General features: G+C 43.8%; 1 protein-coding gene across 2 annotated transcripts in view; it reads right to left on the bottom strand.

Moving 5' to 3' along the window:
- Positions 1 to 19500, bottom strand: part of LOC309556946 (acetyl-coenzyme A synthetase, cytoplasmic-like) — a 96176-nt gene that overhangs the window by 60306 nt on the left and 16370 nt on the right. For both annotated transcript variants that reach the window (XM_082259522.1, XM_082259523.1), the window contains exons 3-4: positions 7350 to 7441; positions 3698 to 3801 (exon numbers count right to left, since the gene is read on the bottom strand). In XM_082259522.1, coding sequence (XP_082115648.1) covers positions 3698 to 3801; positions 7350 to 7441 — 196 coding nt within the window. The remainder of the gene's footprint in view (positions 1 to 3697; positions 3802 to 7349; positions 7442 to 19500) is intronic.

The raw sequence follows: 19500 nt of genomic DNA, 5'->3' as shown, positions 1-19500 counted from the left end.
ACAATAATCAATAATTCAATAAAAGTCAAAATCAGGTAAGTGACATGCCTCAGTAAATAGATGATGTTGAAAGTGTTGAGTGACTTTTGAAATAAATAACATAAGCAGAGAACAATAATCAAGTCCATTATACATCAGTGGATCCTACAAGAATCGCACCATAGAATATCTTAAATAAAGTGGATGTGCAATCTTGTGAGTGATATTTTCCACAGGGTGCTGGTGAACTACTCTAGTGGTGATCGGTGATATAATAAGGAAGGTATTCTGGGTGTGCTACACCCTTAACTTACTGCTGCAAGGTTACAGCAAAATGAAACCAGGGGAGGTCTCCTGACCATCCGGTAGACATCCAGAACGGGGTGCTTAATTAGAGAGGTGCCCGAGCATCCAAGGATACCATCTGTGGCTTGGAATCCTGGTGGTCAAATGGCTTTCTGGGGGGGGGGGGGGTTACAGGGCGTCTCAGGAGATCTCCTGATGGAATGCGGGGGAAAAAAAAAAAAAAGGAGAGGCTCTCCTTGTGCAGTATTTCCATACAGGGTTAGACATTTCGCCCTAGCACACAACAAAGATCCTAAATATCTGAAATTTTTGGGACTAACACCCTATCAGAAACACTGGTGAGGTAGTCACAAGGTAAGAACCCTCAGCCAATTGGAATCCAGGTGGATTTTTTCCATGATTACTTTTGCTCCCCATGGACTCAACATTGAGTTCAATCTTAACTGCTTCATTAGTGATTTTTAACCCTATCTGTCATCCTGCAGCCCCCATCTGGGCCTTATTATTACCCCTCTCTTTTATCGTCCTCCTCTATTTTATTCCTATTACAGTTCTTCTAAGATGTCCACTTCTTCATTGTTTTGTAACCTATTAGCACATTTGCACCATACTTAGTACTATTTAATCTAGGTTTACCTTATTTAGTGCATTTATGTTTTTATAGTGTAATTTATTGAGCCACATTTCCTTGATTGCCATTGTTTTTCTGGTTTTTTTTATTATATATATATTTTTTTTTTTACACACACACACACACACACATTCCTATTTTAGTTCTGTGTCCAGCAGCCAATATGTATATGGCCATTTTTATATTTATTGGGAAGCAGCCAATATCTATGAGCTATGTTTTTACTTCACTATCTATTGTCACCTTGCCCTTTGCCGGCCAGTGTTGGTACCATTAGTTTCTCTGTTTCATATATATTTTTATCATTCCACTCATATACTGGGTGCCACCCATGTCCATGATTTGCACTTTCCGCACTCTGTGCCATCCTTACATTGCTTACTGCACATTTACATCTCCCACTTAATTATCAGTCTTTGATAATATGGCCGCCTGTAGTCCGGCGTTATAATTTAAAGATACTGCTTTGTTCCCCAACAATATGGCCCCTGGACACTCCTGTGTGTGTCCGAACTACAGAATAATGGCCCCCAACGGCTCTGGTATACTCCTATTACAGCACACCGGTCTCCAACTATTTGCTCGAGCACATATAAGCACCACCGTATTTGCCTATTGTGATCTCCTGAAGAAGTCACGTGACTGAGGATACGAGACATAGGCAAACACGGGAATGCGGCTAGAGCGGACGGCTGTCCTGCCTTCCATCTGAGAGCTCCTGAGATGCCCTGTAACCCCCCCCAGAAAGCCATTTGACCACCAGGATTCCAAGCCACAGATGGTATCCTTGGATACTCGGGCACCTCTCTTATTAAGCACCCCATTCTGGATGTCTACTGGATGGTCAGGAGACCTCCCCTGGTTTCATTTTGCTGTAACCTTACAGCAGTAAGGAAAGGGTGTAGCACACCCAGAAGAATTCCTTCCCTATTATATCACCGATCACCACTACTATTATTATTATCACCCCTGGAGTAGTTTACCAGCACCCTGTGGAAAAAATCACTCACAAGATTGCACATCCATTTTATTTAAGATATTCTATGGTGCGATTCTTGTAGGATCTACTGATGTATATTGGACTTGATTATTGTTCTCTGCTTACCTTATTTATTCAAACACCCGGAGTTATTTATTTTAAAAGTCACTCAACACTTTCAACATCATCAATTTCCTGAGGCATGTCACTTACCTGATTTTGACTTTTATTGAATTACTGATTTTTGTTTTGAGATTGCTGCTATTATTCACTATTATTGCAGTCACTTTATCTGCACTTTACCTTCTATATGTGTTTTTCCATTTTGGAAATTGGCACATATATCAGTTGGCATTGAAGTCACTTTATATTGAACACTTATAGTTTATCACTGCCAGTTGTGTTTTTTTGCACTGAAGTCACTTTATACATATGAATTAGTGTATTTATTTCATTTATGTTGAGATTTTACACTTACCTGCTGATATTCAATCTATTTGATTAGCGCAGCTTCATTTATCCATTCTCCTATACATGTATGGTTTTAACATGCTTTGGCACAAACAGTTGATTGCAATCAATATAAGTACCTTTACAAATCACCTTATTGTATAACTGGTTTACGAACAGACCGAGACCGTAGTTGCTTGTCACCTTTTGCTTTTCCGTGTTTTATTGTGTTTCTCTGTTTTTCAAGATTGTATACTTCCTGGTTTGTAACCGGATTACACAGAATTTCTTACTTCCTAATTTGGTTTACTTTTGCAATAAAAAATACAAAAAAAAATAAATAATAAGTGTGAGACCACAAAATTTTACTGAGGTCTGCTTTGCATAAAAAGCATTATTCAAACTAAAAAAAAAAAAAAAAAAACACATGGGCATTTCAGGGACTAGCAGGACCCCTGTGTCTGTCACCTTCAAAAAGGACACCTGTACAGTATGTCCCCAAAATGTCTGTTATTTATGTTAGTCTTTGGTTGTTATAAGGTTATACATGCAAAGTAAGAAAAAGAGATACACCTGTGTTCCATATATGCAAAGTAAACCTCTGTAATATGTTGAGATCTCAAACTTTTGACGTACTAGCCTTTTATTTTGCTAGTTTTCCAACCAGAACAATCAAACGTTCCCCAGCACGCTGGATGGAAAGGGCTAGGGAGGATGGAGGCCTTGCACATATATTAGATCACCTAATCTGTTCAAAAACAACTGGCTTCAATGACCATCATCTCAAGTCTGTGGGTACCCTAACTAGGTTTAGACTAAATTTGTAAGTGTTTATCTCTATAGAGCTAAATAAACCTGTCCTACATATAATTCTTGCTTCTATGTACTGCATAAGTGGAGAGTAAACAGGATTTGCATTTTTCTGCAGAACTTGTAACCTGGTGGAGCAGTTGTCTGTCTGCCTGTCATCTAACAACCTATTCCAGCAGCTACTGTACTTTACATCAGTGATTTGTTGGGTGACAGAATAGATATTACCTATCACAGATGTAAGTTTTATATACATAAAGGTTTGTCTATGGATTATAAGTAACCCTTTTAGACTGTTAGGACTCTATGTCCTTGGGCTCAGTTTCAACAAACTTCCGTATTCGCATCCTCTCTTCTAACAATAATGACATTGTAAGCAATGCCCTACACAAAAAGAAAAAAAATAGAGCACAGCCATGATCAAGAAGATCAGGCATCATTACTTTGCAGAAGACAAACATACCTGTGTGGGCAGATTGGATGCTTTATTATTATTCTTTTAAAAACTGAATAAAAATAATTGTACCAGAAGACATACATACCACAATAGAATGAACTGCGCCAATCCGAGCACATGCCAACATTGAATACACCAGCTCTGGGATCATTGGCAAATAAATAGCCACTCTATCTCCTTTCTTCACACCTATGAAAGTAAATTATTTGATTAATAAGGTTTGAAAGTAAGTACAGACTTTAAAATTACAGATAACTCTAGCACAAACAAGATCACGAAGAGACTGCATGTTTGCCCTTATGTTCCTCTTTAGCAATCCTGCAGCTGCTGAGTGGTTTCTAGTGGCAAAATTGCCATCTGACATCACCATCAACTGTCACTTTTAGTTTACCAGTATTACACTGAACAAAACTATAAAAACGCAACACTTTTGTTTTTGCCCCCCATTTTTCATGAGCTGAACTCAAAGATCTAAGACTTTTTATATGTACACAAAAGACCTATTTCTCTCAAATATTAATCACATATCTGTCTAAATCTGAGTTAGTGAGCACTTCTCCTTTGCCGAGATAATCCATCCACCTCACAGGTGTGGCATATCAAGATGTTGATTAGACAGCATGATATTTGCACAGGTGTACCTTAGGCTGGCAACAATAAAAGGCCACTGTAAAATTTGCAGATTTATCACACAGCACAATGCCACAGATGTCACAAGTTTTGAGGGAGCGTGCAATTGGCATGTCCACCAGAGCTGTTGCCCATGAAATGAATGTTCATTTCTCTACCATAAGCCGTCCCAAAAGGCGTTTCAGAGAATTTGGCAGTACATCCAACTGGCCTCACAACTGCATAACCACGTGTAACCAAACCAGCCCAGGACCTCCATATCCAGCATCTTCACCTCCAAGATCGTCTGAGACCAGCCACCCGGACAGCTGCTGCAACAATCGGTTTGCATAACCAAAAGAAATTCTAAACAAACTGTCAGAAACCATCTCAGGGAAGCTTCTCTGCATGCTCATGGAAAATGGGCGCAAAAACAAGTGTTGCGTTTATAATTTTGTTCAGTATAAATAGTCAGCCCATCAAAAACTCACAACTGAAACTAGAAACAAAAAAGAAGATTATAAAATAAAACTGATGAAATATTTATTTTCCTAATATAGATCAAAGGGAGTATCAAACCGGAATATGCAGTTAAACTTTCAAAGATAAAAATAGTTTAAAAAGTGCCTCATTTCTAGTACATAGAGCTATCCTATAAAAACAGATTGTACAATACCACTTTTTTTTATCATACACTAAGCTACATTAAGAACACTGTTAAAGAGGTTGTAAATCCTCTCTTGGAAGTTGTACCTATAGGTAAGCCTTTAATAAGGCTTACCTATAGGTATTGTAAATATCTCCTAAACTTGCACCGTTTAGGAGATATTTACTTTTAATGCAGCCGATTACATGATCGGCACATGCGCTCTGAAGGAACAGCCACCCCTGCCGTGAACGGCGGACTGATGTAATCGCACCTCCAGCCAATCAGATGGCCGGAGGATGCAAACCAGGAAGCAGGATGGCCGAACATGTTGGCCGTCCTGTCGCTGTGTGGGCGGCACTGCGGGTGCTTCGTTTTAAGGTATTTCATAATGAGCTAGTATGCGATGCATACTAGCTCATTATGCCTTTGTCTTACAGGTTTTTTTTTCTCGTTTTTGTTTTGCAGGGTTGACTTCCTCTTCTGTAACACTTTCTATATTGTGTGTGCTGCTTACAGATATAGTGTGTAGGATTCTTTACAGTGAGAGGAGTACTGCTCTAATCATTAAAAGCAAACGTTTATCATATTCAGCACACTTTTCATTTAGTTAGGTCACCATGCGAACATGACAAAGGCATTTTCTAAATAATCTCACAGAAATTCTGCTTAGTAAGTCTGCCTTCTGGCAGAACCTGTTGTGTGTGCAGCTATGTCTCTTAACAATGTGTCAGCAAAACAACACATGTAACCAAGACACCAGAGTTGGTGGCTCTGTGTCTACTAAATACTGTATACACAAGGACCCTTGTCTAGGCTTTATTTGGCCTGTGGGCAGCACACCCCAAATAATATACCTGACATTGATGCAGGTATCCATCTTACAGTATGGTGGCTATACACACTTCAGTTGTATTATCCAACCAATATGTCATTCAATCAAAATAGATCAATTGATTATTACATGGTGGAAACAGATGCAATTAAATTTACCATCGCAAGGTACAAAAGGAGTTCCACTTGTCTACCCCCCCCCTTTAAGTTTTGGCACAGTACTTTTTTTTTGGGGGGGGGGGGTGCCTGGTTTTGACAGGTAGACTCTCCCACTTCCGGTCGGATCTCCATGTCGATCCGAGAGCAAGTTCACCCCACCCTCTTCCCCCACAGCCTTCTGGGACACATCACAGGTCCCAGAAGGCTGCGGGACCATTCACCAGATGCAATGCAGCTCACTCATGTGCAGTTGGAAGCCAGTTGTGAAGCCGCAAGTAATCACAGCCTGCTTCCCAAAGTAAACAAGCTGGAGACCGGAAGACCAGCAGATGAGGAGTGCGCTGGATCGTGGACAGCTAAGTGTCCTATTATTTAAAAAGTCATTTGTAGCTGCTGACTTTTAATTTTTTGTTTCTAGGGTAAACAGCCTTAACTATCATTCGAAATCCACTTCCCTGCATGTGGCATATTGATCAAATGGGTTATCAAATGGGTTATCAACTATAGATCAAAAACTCCTGTCAGAAGAGATTGATCAGAAAAGAAAAAAATTTACCAAAAGCATGTATGGCCATCATAAGTCACAATACTCTGCTTCTGGTCGATTCTGCACCAATGTCAAGTTAACACAGTAACATGTACACACATTTTATTACACGATTCTGAGATAATAGAATACAACCTTTTTAATATATTTTATAATCAACTCGGGATCAGTGCCCACCACAAGATCCTTTGGTTGCCTCAGGGTTTATTCTACAAAACGGGCTGAGGTATTTCAGCAGCCTCCAATGATAAGAAAATTAAGCAAGGAGTTTAATTTAATTTTTCCCATTAAAGATGAACACATCCTAACAATAAAATGTATGCATGTGTCTTAATTCTCTTCTTAAAAGGTCTATAAAAAACTCTTAGGGCTCTTTCAGACAGTCCTCTCCGTCGGTGGACTCCATTTATCTCAGCGGGGGATCGATCCGCCGATCCCCCGCTGAGCAGGAGAATGACAGCTGTTCTCCGCACTGTGTGCGGACACAGCTGTCAGAGCACCATACATCTCTATGGGGGAATTGGATGGGAACGGACCATCTGTCCATTCTCATCCAATCCCTTCCGCTGGACGGATGGAAAATAGGGTTTCCATCCTTCTAGATTTGACGGATCGGATCGGATGTCAGCGGACATGTCTCCGCTGACATCCGATGCCCCATAGGAATGCATGGGGGGACCGTTCATATCCGCCAAAAAAACTGACAGGCAGATCTGAACGGTCTGCTTGTGTGAAAGGGGCCATAATTTAAAAAAAAAAAAAAAAAAAAAAAAAAAGGAAGGGTCCATAAACGAAACTATCCACTAAGAGGATTGTAAACCTATATATTTTCCATCATCAGGGAATATAGAGCATGAATTGTATGATGTTTTAGTAGGAGATCTATACATTGCTGTTCACTGGTATTACACTGAGAATTGAAGCATCCCATACATTACTTACCTAGATTCCTTAAGGCATTTGACAGCTTGCAGACTTTTATCAGTAAATCACCATAGGAAATTACAGAAGAATCTGCAGGCGAATTACCTTCCCTGGAATATTAAAAGAAAATTGATTGTCAGTATTACCTTGGGAGATTATTTTCAATTAAATAAAACATGATCTCTGGTGTATTTTCCTTTTGAGAAGAAACCAAGGGGTTAAATCCTCTAATGGCCGCTTGTATTCTTGTTTCTCAGGGACTCTGTATGAGAGACCACAACACCTAAAATGTCAACTCCTTTCACCTGCCATGGTGATTTACAAGGTCCCACTCCCCTGCTGGAGTTTTTCTTTTTCTACAATGCAGCAGGAAGACTGAAATTCACCATGTTGCAGCTTCACAGTTTACAGTTTTACTTGGGTGTACCAAGACACAATGTAATACCTCCCTGCTAGCTGGCCATTGCTGGCACTAGTTTCTATGATTAATCTTTCCAAACATGAACTGGTGTCATACATGAATGGTGATAGATGATTACACATGTATATGCCGGTTAAAGGGCCTTGCTCAGTTTATATAAATAATAAAGTAGGCAGTGAGCATTAAAATCATTCAACTAAAATAAAAGATTCTTAAAAAGTATTTATCATTTAAACAGCCTACTTATTGTAAAGGGCTACAAAACTGGGGGGATTCGACAGAAAGCGTCCATCGTTTCCCCAGGACCCTTTCAGAGTGATGGCCAGGGGGGGGGTGTAAGTTAAAGAGGAACTGCAGTCTGCTTACATAATTTGTAATAAAAACATCTTTGCCATTTAGAAGCTTCCCTCCAAGCACTTTACAATTTTTTTAGATAGATAGACACACACACACACACACACACACACACGCACACACACCACTGCTTGCCTGCACATTTCTTGCATTCTTGATGCCAAGTATGATGGTGAATCTTCCTGGAAGAAGATTTTCTAGCTTTTAAAAGCGTAGGAATCACAAAATCAGACAACCCTCTATCCACCACCTGGCTTTCAACAGCCAGGCCGTCAAAGCCAACAACTGTAAAGCAAGATGGAAGATCGGTCCTTGAGACAGCAGATCTTCCCTGAGAGTTAGTCTCCAAGGAACATTGGCGACCAGCCATACCAGATCAGCGTACCAAGATCGGTGAGGCCATTCTGCATCCTTTAGAATGACAGGAATCCCTTCTGCCTTGATCCTGCACAGGAGTCGCAGCAGAAGCTTGAGAGGAGGAAAGGTGTATATCATACGATAATGACTCCAGGGAGCCACTAGGGTGTCTGTGGCGTCGGCAAGAGGGTCCTGAGACCGCGCCACAAACCTCTGAACTTTCCTGTTGAGGCGAGAGGCCAACAGGTCCAACTCGGGAGTCCCCCAACGGAGACACAACTGACTGAACACCTCCAGATGAAGTGACCATTCTCCTTGGTCCAATGCCTGTCGACTGAGATAGTCCGCCTGCGAATTTTACACCCCTGGAATGTGTACAGCAGAGATGGCTGAAACAAACCATTCTGCCCACCTTAGAATGCCGGCTACTTCCCAAGCCGCCAGAACACTTCTCATGCCCCCTTGGTGATTGACATAGGCCACAGCTGTGCCATTGTCCGATTGAATATGTACCGGACACCCCTGGAGACGAACTGTCCAAAGATCCAGGCAAAGCCTGATCGCTCGGATCTCCAGTACATTGATCGGTGCCCTGGACTCCTCCAGTGTCCAGACCCCTTGAGCACAATCCATGCCAAGGACGCCTCCCCACCCAGATAGGCTGGCATCTGTTGTGACAACCGTCCAGTACAGGGGGAAGAAAAGATTTTCCCAGAAGAAGTTCCGGAAAGGGAAGCCACCAAACCAGGGACCCCCTTGTTCTCCGGCTCAACATGATCAGATTGTCCCGAGACTGGGGATCCTTGTTCCACTTCACCAGAATCTCCTTTTGCAGAGAACTGTGCAAACAGAACCGCCTCAAAAAAGATAGACACCATCAGGCCCAGCACCCGCATGCAAGTCCGAAGAGATGACCGTCTGCTGAACCGCAGAAGCCAAATCGCCTCCTGCAACGTCTGAAGTTTTGCCAGAGGGAGAAACACTCTGGCCGAGGCCGAATCCAGAGTCAGTCACAAATATTCCAGGCTTGTGGATGGAATCAGAGCAGACTTCTGAAGATTCAGAATCCAACCGAATTCCCTCAGCATTTGCAGAGTGATTTCCAAGTTGGCCAACAGAGCAGTCGAAGACTCTGCTCGCAAAAGCAGATCGTCTATGTACCCCAGTATCGCGATCCCCCGCTGATGCAGTAATGCTAGAACCGGGGCGAGCACTTTTGTGAAGACCTGAGGAGCGGAGGCGAGACCAAAAGGCAACACCACAAATTGATAATGTTCCTCGACCATAGCAAATCAGAGGAAACATTGATGGGCGATATGAATGGGGCTGTGAAGGTAAGCCTCCTTGATGTCGATGGAAGCGAGAAAGCCCCCCTGATGTAGGGATGCTACCACCGTGCGAATAAACTCCATTCAAAACTTCTGTACCAGCACAAAGAAGTTCAGCGCCTTGAGGTCCAGAATAAGACACACCTTGCCCTCCTTCCTGGGAACCGTAAACAGGTTTGAATATAAACATTGAAAGCGTTCCAACATCGGAATTGGGACAATCACTCCTTGAGACACTGCCCCATAGAGATCCTGTAAGTGATCTGGGGATAAGTGTAGGTTGGAAGGAAAGAACCTTGCCGGCAGGTATGATTGAAACTCGATCTTGTAGCCAGATCGAACGACTTAGTGGACCCACTTGTCCTGAATTAGGAAGGTTCACGGGTCCGGAAAATAGCGAAGACATCCCCCCACCCCTGATATAGGTGAGGAAGCCCCTTCGTGCGGAGGAGATTTTGTCCGCAGGCCTGGCAGATCCGCTCTTGGTTTGCCCGACCAAGACTTCTTGGAACCCCCATTGGAGGCCCTGAATGGTTTAGATCCCTTGCCCTGAGAAACGAAAAGGCTGCTTGTGAGCAGAAAAAGAGGGTCCCGTCGCAGATGGGACTCCTTACCCTTGGATGCCTGAGGAAGAAGAGTACTCTTTCCCCCTGTGAGGCCTTTGATTATGTCACCCAAGGAAGCTCCAAACAGGCAATCTACCACAAATGGAAGAAGATCGGACAAGGCCTTTTTAGAAGCCTGGTCCGCGGACCAGCACTTCAGCCAGATAATGCGCCGCAGGACCACCGGAGAGACAGACAGTCTAGAATACAAGGGAGCAGCATCCAAAGAGGGGTCACAGACGAACTGTAGCCCTTGGACCAATTGATCCGCCAGCTCCACAATTTCAGAAGGGAGCCGTTTCTCCTTGTGGTCCCGGTGTAAAACCTTTGCCCATTCAGTCATGGCTTGTGACACCAGGGTGATAATAGACATCGGCCTAAGTGCCGACCCAGCCACTGTGAACATATATAAGGGTACCGCATTGCAAAACGCTTAGGGATTGCAAAGGTGCATGTTGGGGACCCCCCACTGTTTTGAGACAATACGTCAAAGAAGGCGGGAAAGTGGAACACCCTTGCCGCTTTGGAGGACCTGTGGGTGAACCGTGCCTCTAATGCTGCATTAGTCGCATCTTCCATATGTAAGGTTTCCTGCATCAATTATGTTCCTTTTCATGTGCGGCTAGAGGAACAGAGAAATTATCCTCACTATCTGAGCATGCGGGGTGCGTGTACGCAGACCCTGAAGGTAACTGGCATCCGCGGCGGCCGATTCAGACCCTGGATCTGAAGAGACAGAGGAAGCAGGTGAAGGCGGGGGACACTTTTTGGTAGCCCGTTTGCCCTGGATCAAATCCACTTTGGACACCAAGGACTCCAGGACCACCATCAGTGCAGCCAATTGTGGGGCCCCGGAGGGCCCGGCAGCCTCTGAGAGTGGATCGGGTGGTGAAACATGTTTCAGTGACTCCATGAATGGAGAGGGGAATCTGCACCACAAGTGTAAAAACACACTGTAAGGGACACCCACAGCGCTGTCCACACCACAAGGCCCAGCACAGGACTACCGCTGTATAGCAGCAAGAGGAAGAGGAAACTCCACGCACTCATCACCACCGGTCAGCTCACAGTAAGCTTCTGCACACTGCTTGGCAATCAGTAAAAGGTATCTCTGGCTATAATATATAATATGCCCCAAAAACATGGCAGCTGCTATTTTCAATGGGAAACTATAGGAAAATGGCTGCCGAGGCTACACAAACATGGCCGCCGATCTGTAGCAAACCAGGCTACAAGAAAATGGCCGTGCTACGTGGCTCCGGGGGGGTCCCAAGGCCGGGAACAAAATGGTCCCAACAGGGTGGGGAGCCCAGACAGGCGCCCCCACCAGGCCCATCCCCCTTAAGGAGCGATCGTTTTGGGCGCCGGCGGCGCGCTCCCCCCCACCCCTATCGCCAGTGCCGCACCCCAATTCACCTAAGAAAGGTATGGGGGGGGGGAGAGGGGCGTGGGGGAGCAGATGGGGGACACGGGCAGCAATAGACCACCGAGCTTGGAGGGAGGGGAAAATGTGATTGGGATGGAGGGGTACCCGTGGGTCAGACCATCCCAGGGAGAGGCCCATGTCCGCTCCAAAACCCGCCAGGGGTAGAGGGGGGGGGGACAGCTACTTATCACACCAGGAACAGGGTGGGCACCACTCTGGACAGAACGCCGCTCCATCGTAATGTGGGTGCTGTCGGCCAGGAGGAAACGTTGTGACTCAGGCCGAAGTAATTTTGTATGCGCCCTCGGAAGACATTTAATTCACAAGCCAGCCCCCGTCCAGTGGGGCTATGTCACAGCCGATCTAGCGCGGAGCTGTGGTCTGCACGCGCCCGCTGGCCGGACCGGAGGGGGGGGGGGAGGAACCTTAAGGATCTAGATTATCCAGTTCGTTGCCCACTCCAGCAGTTGATAGTAGATTCTCAAAGGAACAAAAATAAAAGAAAGAAAAGATTAAAATTTAAAAAGAAAAAAAAAAAAATAGGACCAGAGATCCTAGCAAGTAACTAGGTCCTTACTCCTAGGGAGAAAAAAAAAATGAATACCTATAGCAGGAAGTGGGAGTATAGCCCCAGGGACTGCCCCATAGGCGTGCTCAAGCTTTTGTCTGCCTAGTGTCCTACTCCTGTAGGGGGCAGCATAACCCTATGGTCATGAAGATGAAGAGCTGTGTCCGTCAATGAACGAAAAAGAGAAAAGAATTTTACTAACCAAAGTTAAAGAGCCGCTTTAAAGGGTTTGTTAACCTAAAAAAAAAAAATAATGGATCCTGTTCCCTTACAGCATGTTATGTTATACAGCACAGCGCTTGTGCTGGGTCATTTGGCCCCCTGTAACACCAGAAATACCTAGCCGATTCTGCCTGGCTTTACCCTCCCCTCTGTAAACAGACCATGGTATATCATGGCTGCTGAGCCTTGACACCGTGGTCAGTTTATGTGCCTCCGTCATCTGCAGCCCTGCTCTCTCTCCTCGGTGCTCCTGTGTCCTCCTCCTCCCTCCCTCCCTGCCTGTCAGCTTGTACCAGTGCCCCCCCCCCCTCCTGCTGGTATCATAACTTATTGTTGTTACTACAATCCTCTCTGTTATAATAAATGCTGTGCCGCACTGTAAGTGTTTTCTAAAAAATCCGCAGATAAATACCTTATTTTATAGAGCCGATCAGCCTTCTCTCTCCTCTTGGCTGACATCAGCAGGGGATTCACAGCCCCGCCCGCTTTGCTGTCAGACCTGGAGAAGCGGAGCAAGTCGGCTGGTCATGTGACCGCCGATCAGCGATTTAAAAGAAGGTATTTTTTAGAAAACACATACAGTGGGGCACAGCATTTATTATAACAGAGGAGATTGTAGTAACAACAATAAGTGGGTTAACGAAACCTGTTGCTTTGCCCTCAATGCCCTCCTCAAGACCTGAAAAAGGAGTATGCAGCAAATGAAAGTCAGGGAGAACACAGGTCACCTTATCTGCACACTTGCTCCAGATCACTAACTCAAGAAATCAGTGGCGGCTGGTGCTCAAAATTTTGGGGGGGGGGGGGGTGCAAACAGAAAAATGTAATAGGCATTGCTTTGCGGCAAAAAACGCTGAAAAAAAATTGCGTGACTTTGAGGTCACAAAAGTGTGAAAGGGGCCTTCGGTAATCAAGATATAGTGTGCCCCCTTCAGTGCAGAGAGACCAGCGTGCCCCCTTTCAATGCAGAGTGACCAGCGTGCCCCCTTCAATGCAGAGAGACTTAAGCCCTGTACACACGCACAGATTGTCGGCCGACCGTTTGGCCGTCTTTTGTCTGGTGCTGTCGTGTAGGTTGAAAAGTGCTAAAGACCGCACACGAATTTTGTCGGCCAACAACAACCGACTGCAGAAGTGATGTCATGTGATGGTTAACTTTCCGTGTGTTTTTTCTTCTCTGAGCATGCCCAGTCTTGCTCATCTGCTTTTTGTCGGCCGAAATCTGTACTGACTGAAGAACAATCGGCCGTTATATGTTGGCCTACAAAAATTTTATAGCCTGCACACCAGATTTTGTTCGGCCGAAAAGTCGCAGTCGGTTGTCGGAAGCATCATACTAACAAGCCGACAATCGGCCGATCGGACGTTGGCCGAATATTTACGGCTGACAATCGGTACGTGTGTACGGGCCTTTACCTGCAGCGGCGGCTTCTCCTCAGTTCCCCGCGGCTCCTCGAGTCCTCCCGCCTCCTCCTCGGCCAATGGCATGCGTTCGCCTTTCGGCCAATCAGGAGGAGGATCCGTGTGACAATATCGAATTTTCATTCGCTATTGTCACACAATGGGTGGGCTCGGGGCGCACTGCTCTGCGCCCCGGGTCCACCCTTTTCTGAAGCCTATTAGAGCCTCTGGCTCTAATCAGGTGATTAAAAAAAAAAACCCTGTTGAACTCCATGCGTCCGGCGCCCCGCATGTAGATTAGGGGGCCGGACGCATGGATAGAGGGGGCGGCGCCCCTGCGCCCCCAACGCACCAGCTGCCACTGCAAGAAATGCTGCTGGCATCAAACAATAAATGGATAAAAAAGGTTATTACTTAAGAGAATGCACAAAAGGAGCAGATTTGTTTTATTTTTATTTCTGACAGGTTCCTTATATATTCGACTGACTCAGCACTTTACATATATATTGTACATTCACATCAGTCCTTGCCCTTAGCCTATAATAATATAATTATAGGCTTACCTGTAGGTATAAAATTATAAAAAATGCCTTTACTACCACTTTAACCCACCAGCATGTCTTTGGAGTGTGGGAGGAAACCCATGCAGGCACAGGGAGAGCATGCAAACTCCAAGCAGGTAGGACCATGGTTGGGATTCGCACCAATGAGCCACAATCCTTCTACACAGAAGTGCATTTTTTATCTAACAGTCTGTAAATACAATGGTCACAGAAAAGATGGACTGGAATAGATGAGTGTTCTACTGGAAATGTCACATAAGGGATACACTGAACCAGATAAGAGTTACAAAACGCTGATTATCTGTGCTAGACTAGCGAACATTTTTAGAGCTATAAAACAAGTCAATAAACTGCAGAGTGTGCTTGACTACCTAAGAAGTGAAACTATTATCAGGTATTTCAGCAGTTAAAGGGACGCACATCCTTTAGTTCTGTGTACACAAGCTGTGGCCAGAACCCTGCCTTAGTGACGTGGAACTATCAAGATGTTGCCATAACAAAAGTAAATTCACCTGTCAAAAAAAAAAAAAAAAAAAAAACCACCCTTCAAAAATGCACAGCTTTTACATCCATGAATAGTATAACCTAAAAAAAAAAAAAGTTGTGATTTGTACTTGAACAAAGGAGCAAAATGAGAGGAGATTGTAGCAACTCCAACTGCGAGAAAGTACTGCATTTTGCAAATCATTTTCCACTGAATGGCCTTAAAGCCCCTGAATTCGCAAGTCCTGTCATGTACATTTGGTAGGCTGAAGGTAACATGGTTTCTTTGTTTTTTGCGGAGCTGTAGCTTTTTCTGCATAAAGTCCCAAGAAGGTTAAAGCTGGCCAACTAGACGGTTTGTTTTCCTTGCCGGTTTAGCATGGACCGGCCAAGATTTAAACCATCTATGGGCTGGTTGATTGTACCCAAGTTGATCAAACAACTTGGGTACAACCAGCATGTCAGATTTTTCATGCGATTATTGCAAGCAATAAGCACTGTGTTCTCCCAGGCTGGAACAGCTCCCCATAACTCCCCCAGGAGAGCACAATAGCTCCATGGGCGGGATTACCCTATTAACATTGATCGCACATCAAAAAGAAAATAATAATTTCACTGTCTGTGGCAGGCCTAACGACTTAAAATGCACTTTTTATTACAGTTCATGTCATTATACACTCTTCATGACAAACAACCGAAGTCTTCTTACAACCTTGATTAAATTAGTTTTTCATTTAGCCCTGGTTCACACTTATGCACAAGATTCGCTGTTTCCCCGCATCGCACTTAATAGCAATCGCTCCATGCAATCTGCTGCGGGTGTCAATGTTAGACTAACAACAACCAGAAACAGATTGGAAAAACACAGCGTGATTGTGACAGTGAACACCCATGAAATGCAATTCAGGTGCCGAAAAAAAAAAAAAAAAGGATCCTGCACTATTTTGGTGTGGATGTGATTTGAGCCATACGAAATGTATGGCTCAAGTCGCACCGCACAGACAATGCATGTGATGTGCACATGAATGCGGTGTGAATCACATGCGGTGTTCTGCATGCACCAGTGTGAATCCAGGCTTAAGACCTCATGCACAGGACATTTTTACAGCTGCTGTTAGGGGCATCTGAGGTTTGTTTTTACTAAGTGTCCATGCACACACACTTTCAGAGGCATAAGCGTTTAGGGGCAGTGGAAAACAACGGCAGCCTGTGCATCCAGGAGCAGAGGCTGTTGAGCAATAAAAACGCTAACGCCAAAAAAACACCCATAAAACGCTGTCTATGCGTTCCAGACTTCAGGCTGTAATTGACTGCAAAGGATTTGTAACCAAGTATTAAAAAGTGAAAGTTTGATTTATGATTGTTAATCTGTCCCATTACTTTTGGTCCCTTAAAAAGTGGGAGGCACATATACAAACTGTTTTAATTCCTACACCGTTCACCTGATGTGGATGTAAATACCCTCAAATTAAAGCTGAAAGTCTGAAGTTAAAGCGGTAGTATCCCGCTTTTTTTCACTGTTAACTACAGGTAAGCCTATAATAAGGCTTATCTGTAGGTACAATTAATAGCTCCTAAATCGGCACGGTTTAGGAGATATTTGCAGTGCATGCAGCCGCTCACGCGAGCGGCGCATACGCTCTGAAGGTCCGGCGGACCTTCAGCTTCCCTTGCCGGGAGCTTGCCAGAAAATCACTCCCGCGCGCATGCGCGGGAGTGACGTAATCGCGGCTCCGGCCAATCACAGCGCCGGATCCGCCGAACCTGGAAGAGACGCCGTGGGATCATGTCAGCGCCCGCAGCGGTGTCCGGGGGTCCGTGTCGAGGCTGAGTTCGAAGGTAAGTAATACTTAATGAGCTAGTATGCGATGCATGCTAGCTCATTACGCCTTTGTCTTGCAGGGGTTTTTTTTTTTCTGGGTTTACAACCGCTTTAAAGCACATCTTGTTTCTTTCATTTTAAATCCATTGTGGTGGTGTATAGAGCCAAAAAGATTAGAATTGTGGCAATGTCACAATATTTATGGAACTGATCGTATATGCATCTTCATTCTACTGGATAGTTAGTATAGGTGTTAGAGGGGGGGGGGGGGGGGGGGGGCAGGTTTAAGCTTAGTTAGTTCTAGCCCTGACGTCTAATTTAAGGTTTGCAAGTGCCCTTTCAAACTGAGACGCTTTTCAAAGATCTTTGGTGCTAAAAAAAAGCACCTGAAAAGCTCATGAAAACCGATTAAACCCAATAAAATCAATGAATGCTTTCACACTGGGGCAGTGCACTGGCGGAGCAGTGAAAAAAATCCTGCAAGCAGCTTCTTTAGAGCATGTTTGGAGCACTAAAACAGCACCTGAAAAACGCCCCTCTCCATTAAAATGAATAAGAAGCGCTTTGAAAGCACCTCAAAATGGTTCTTGAAGCAGTTTTTGAATCACGTGTCCTAAAAAAAGCGCACCGCTAATGCCTGAAAAGAGCCGCAAGTGCGCTCAGTGTTTTATGGGCAGTTTTCAAGCACCTCAGTGTGAAAGAGCTCTAAATGAAAGCTAGAAGTTGATTGGGTGCCAGGCACAGCTGCTCTAAATTTGGTCCGCTCCAGTTTTAGTAAATTCCCCATATGTTTATGGACATCATTGCTCAACTAGGATCAGAGCATTGCATGATGTGAGCTCAGGAGTTTGAGGTGTAGCCGATTGACCTCCAATCTGATGGTGCCTACTTCTGGATCCAGTGCCACTTGGCAAAGCCAGCAGCATGACCCCAGTGATCCTTTTAGCTATACAAATTTAAAACCATACTTTAGCAGTTCAATTTATGAAAGTTTCCACCCAAGATTCTTACATCTTTTAATTGGATTCTGTTGAAAAACTGTCAATCCTGGGTGGATGTTGCGTAAAAATAATTTATAAATAGGTCTTCTATAAAAAGATATTCTGTTATGTCATGTAAAAGCTTATGCAAGGCTGCAATCATCAGCAATTATAATAGTAATCTAATATTTTAGGATCATGTCAAACCGGTTGTTTCAACATTAAAATAGCTGTCAAGTGAGCAACCATAGGCCCTCCCATTTTATTATCATCACAGTTACATGTAATAAAAAATGTAAACATGTAACCATTCAAAACTGAACTCTAGACAAACAGGTCCTTATACAGATGAAATGTAATGCATGTACTGTATTTGTATAAATGTGGAACGAGAATATCTGGGGGATGATTCAGGCAGTTCAAAACAAGCAGTATTTTAAAATTCAATTTGTAATAATGAATACATAACTTGACTTAACTTTTTTTGTAAAATGTATTGAATAAACATAATATATTTTTAAAATCCTTTATTCATCCATTGGTTTCATCTATACTGGATTTCTAAATTAACCTCATATGGTTGTTTTTATGTGAAACAGATGTGCCTCAAGGCTGATTCTTGCTAGTCCCCTGCTAAGACCCCGAGGACAACACATCTGTGGCAATTCCTGGTAAAGCAGCTTCTTGAGTAGCGGCTACTATCATACAGCACATCACAGCTAAGAATTCAAATTGGCACTATAGAGAGATCTAAATGCTCTAAAATGAAGAATCAAATCTTGTTGTAATTCAAACTTCACCCAACTAGTATATGCACAATTTAGAGCAGTTGTGGCCCAAGTCTGTGGCAATATAATAAAGGATAAATCCACCCTAAAACTAAAATCCCTGCATCTATAGATCTCCACGATCTAACACTAACCTATCTAGCCCTGTAAAGAAGAAATCACTATACTTCCCTTTTTTTAAGCTGATCCAACCCGATCCCACGCTGAGCTGTCAGCCGCAGCTTCGCTATGGAGGTAGTTGCAGAAGACACAGCCGACAACGGAAGCCCCATAGTAACTCTATGGGTGAAGTCACATCCCATTCATTTCACAACCGTTGACGGCCGTGTCCTCTGCAGAACTTCTGCCGCTGGGGATCAGCTTCAAAAAAAGGCAAGTATACTGATTTCTTCTTTACAGGGCTAGATAGGCTAGTGTTAGAACATGGAGATCTATAGATGAAGGGATTTTAGTTTTAGGGTGGACGTATCCTTTAATCAGAGATCTGCAGAGATCAGAAGAAATGGCATTTCATCTGTCAGACTGCCTGTGATGATAGTACCAGTTTGCCCTGCGTTCCTCCTGACCCATACAAGCTGGCCTTATCAAACAACTGCAATAGTCATCTGTTTACTGCATCAGCCTCTTGACACATAAGACAGCACACATTTTTATTAGTAGTGATGTAGTAGTTTCAATGTAAACATGCAAAGCAAATGTAGCAAAGATTAGCTACTATATAATCTGAATGTAGCCAGTAAATGTCAGGTAAAATACTACAACAGCAACAAAAATCAAATTGCATGTTATTAGTCTATTATACTAGAACTATAGGCAAAAACTTTTTTTTCCCCCTCATTTTGGATAGAGTA

The sequence above is a fragment of the Pelophylax lessonae genome, assembly GCF_965119305.1.
Source record: "Pelophylax lessonae genome assembly, chromosome: 5".
Lineage (NCBI taxonomy): Eukaryota > Metazoa > Chordata > Amphibia > Anura > Ranidae > Pelophylax > Pelophylax lessonae.
The sequence above is the reverse complement of the archived record's forward strand: the minus strand, read 5'-3'. Positions and strand labels throughout refer to the sequence as shown.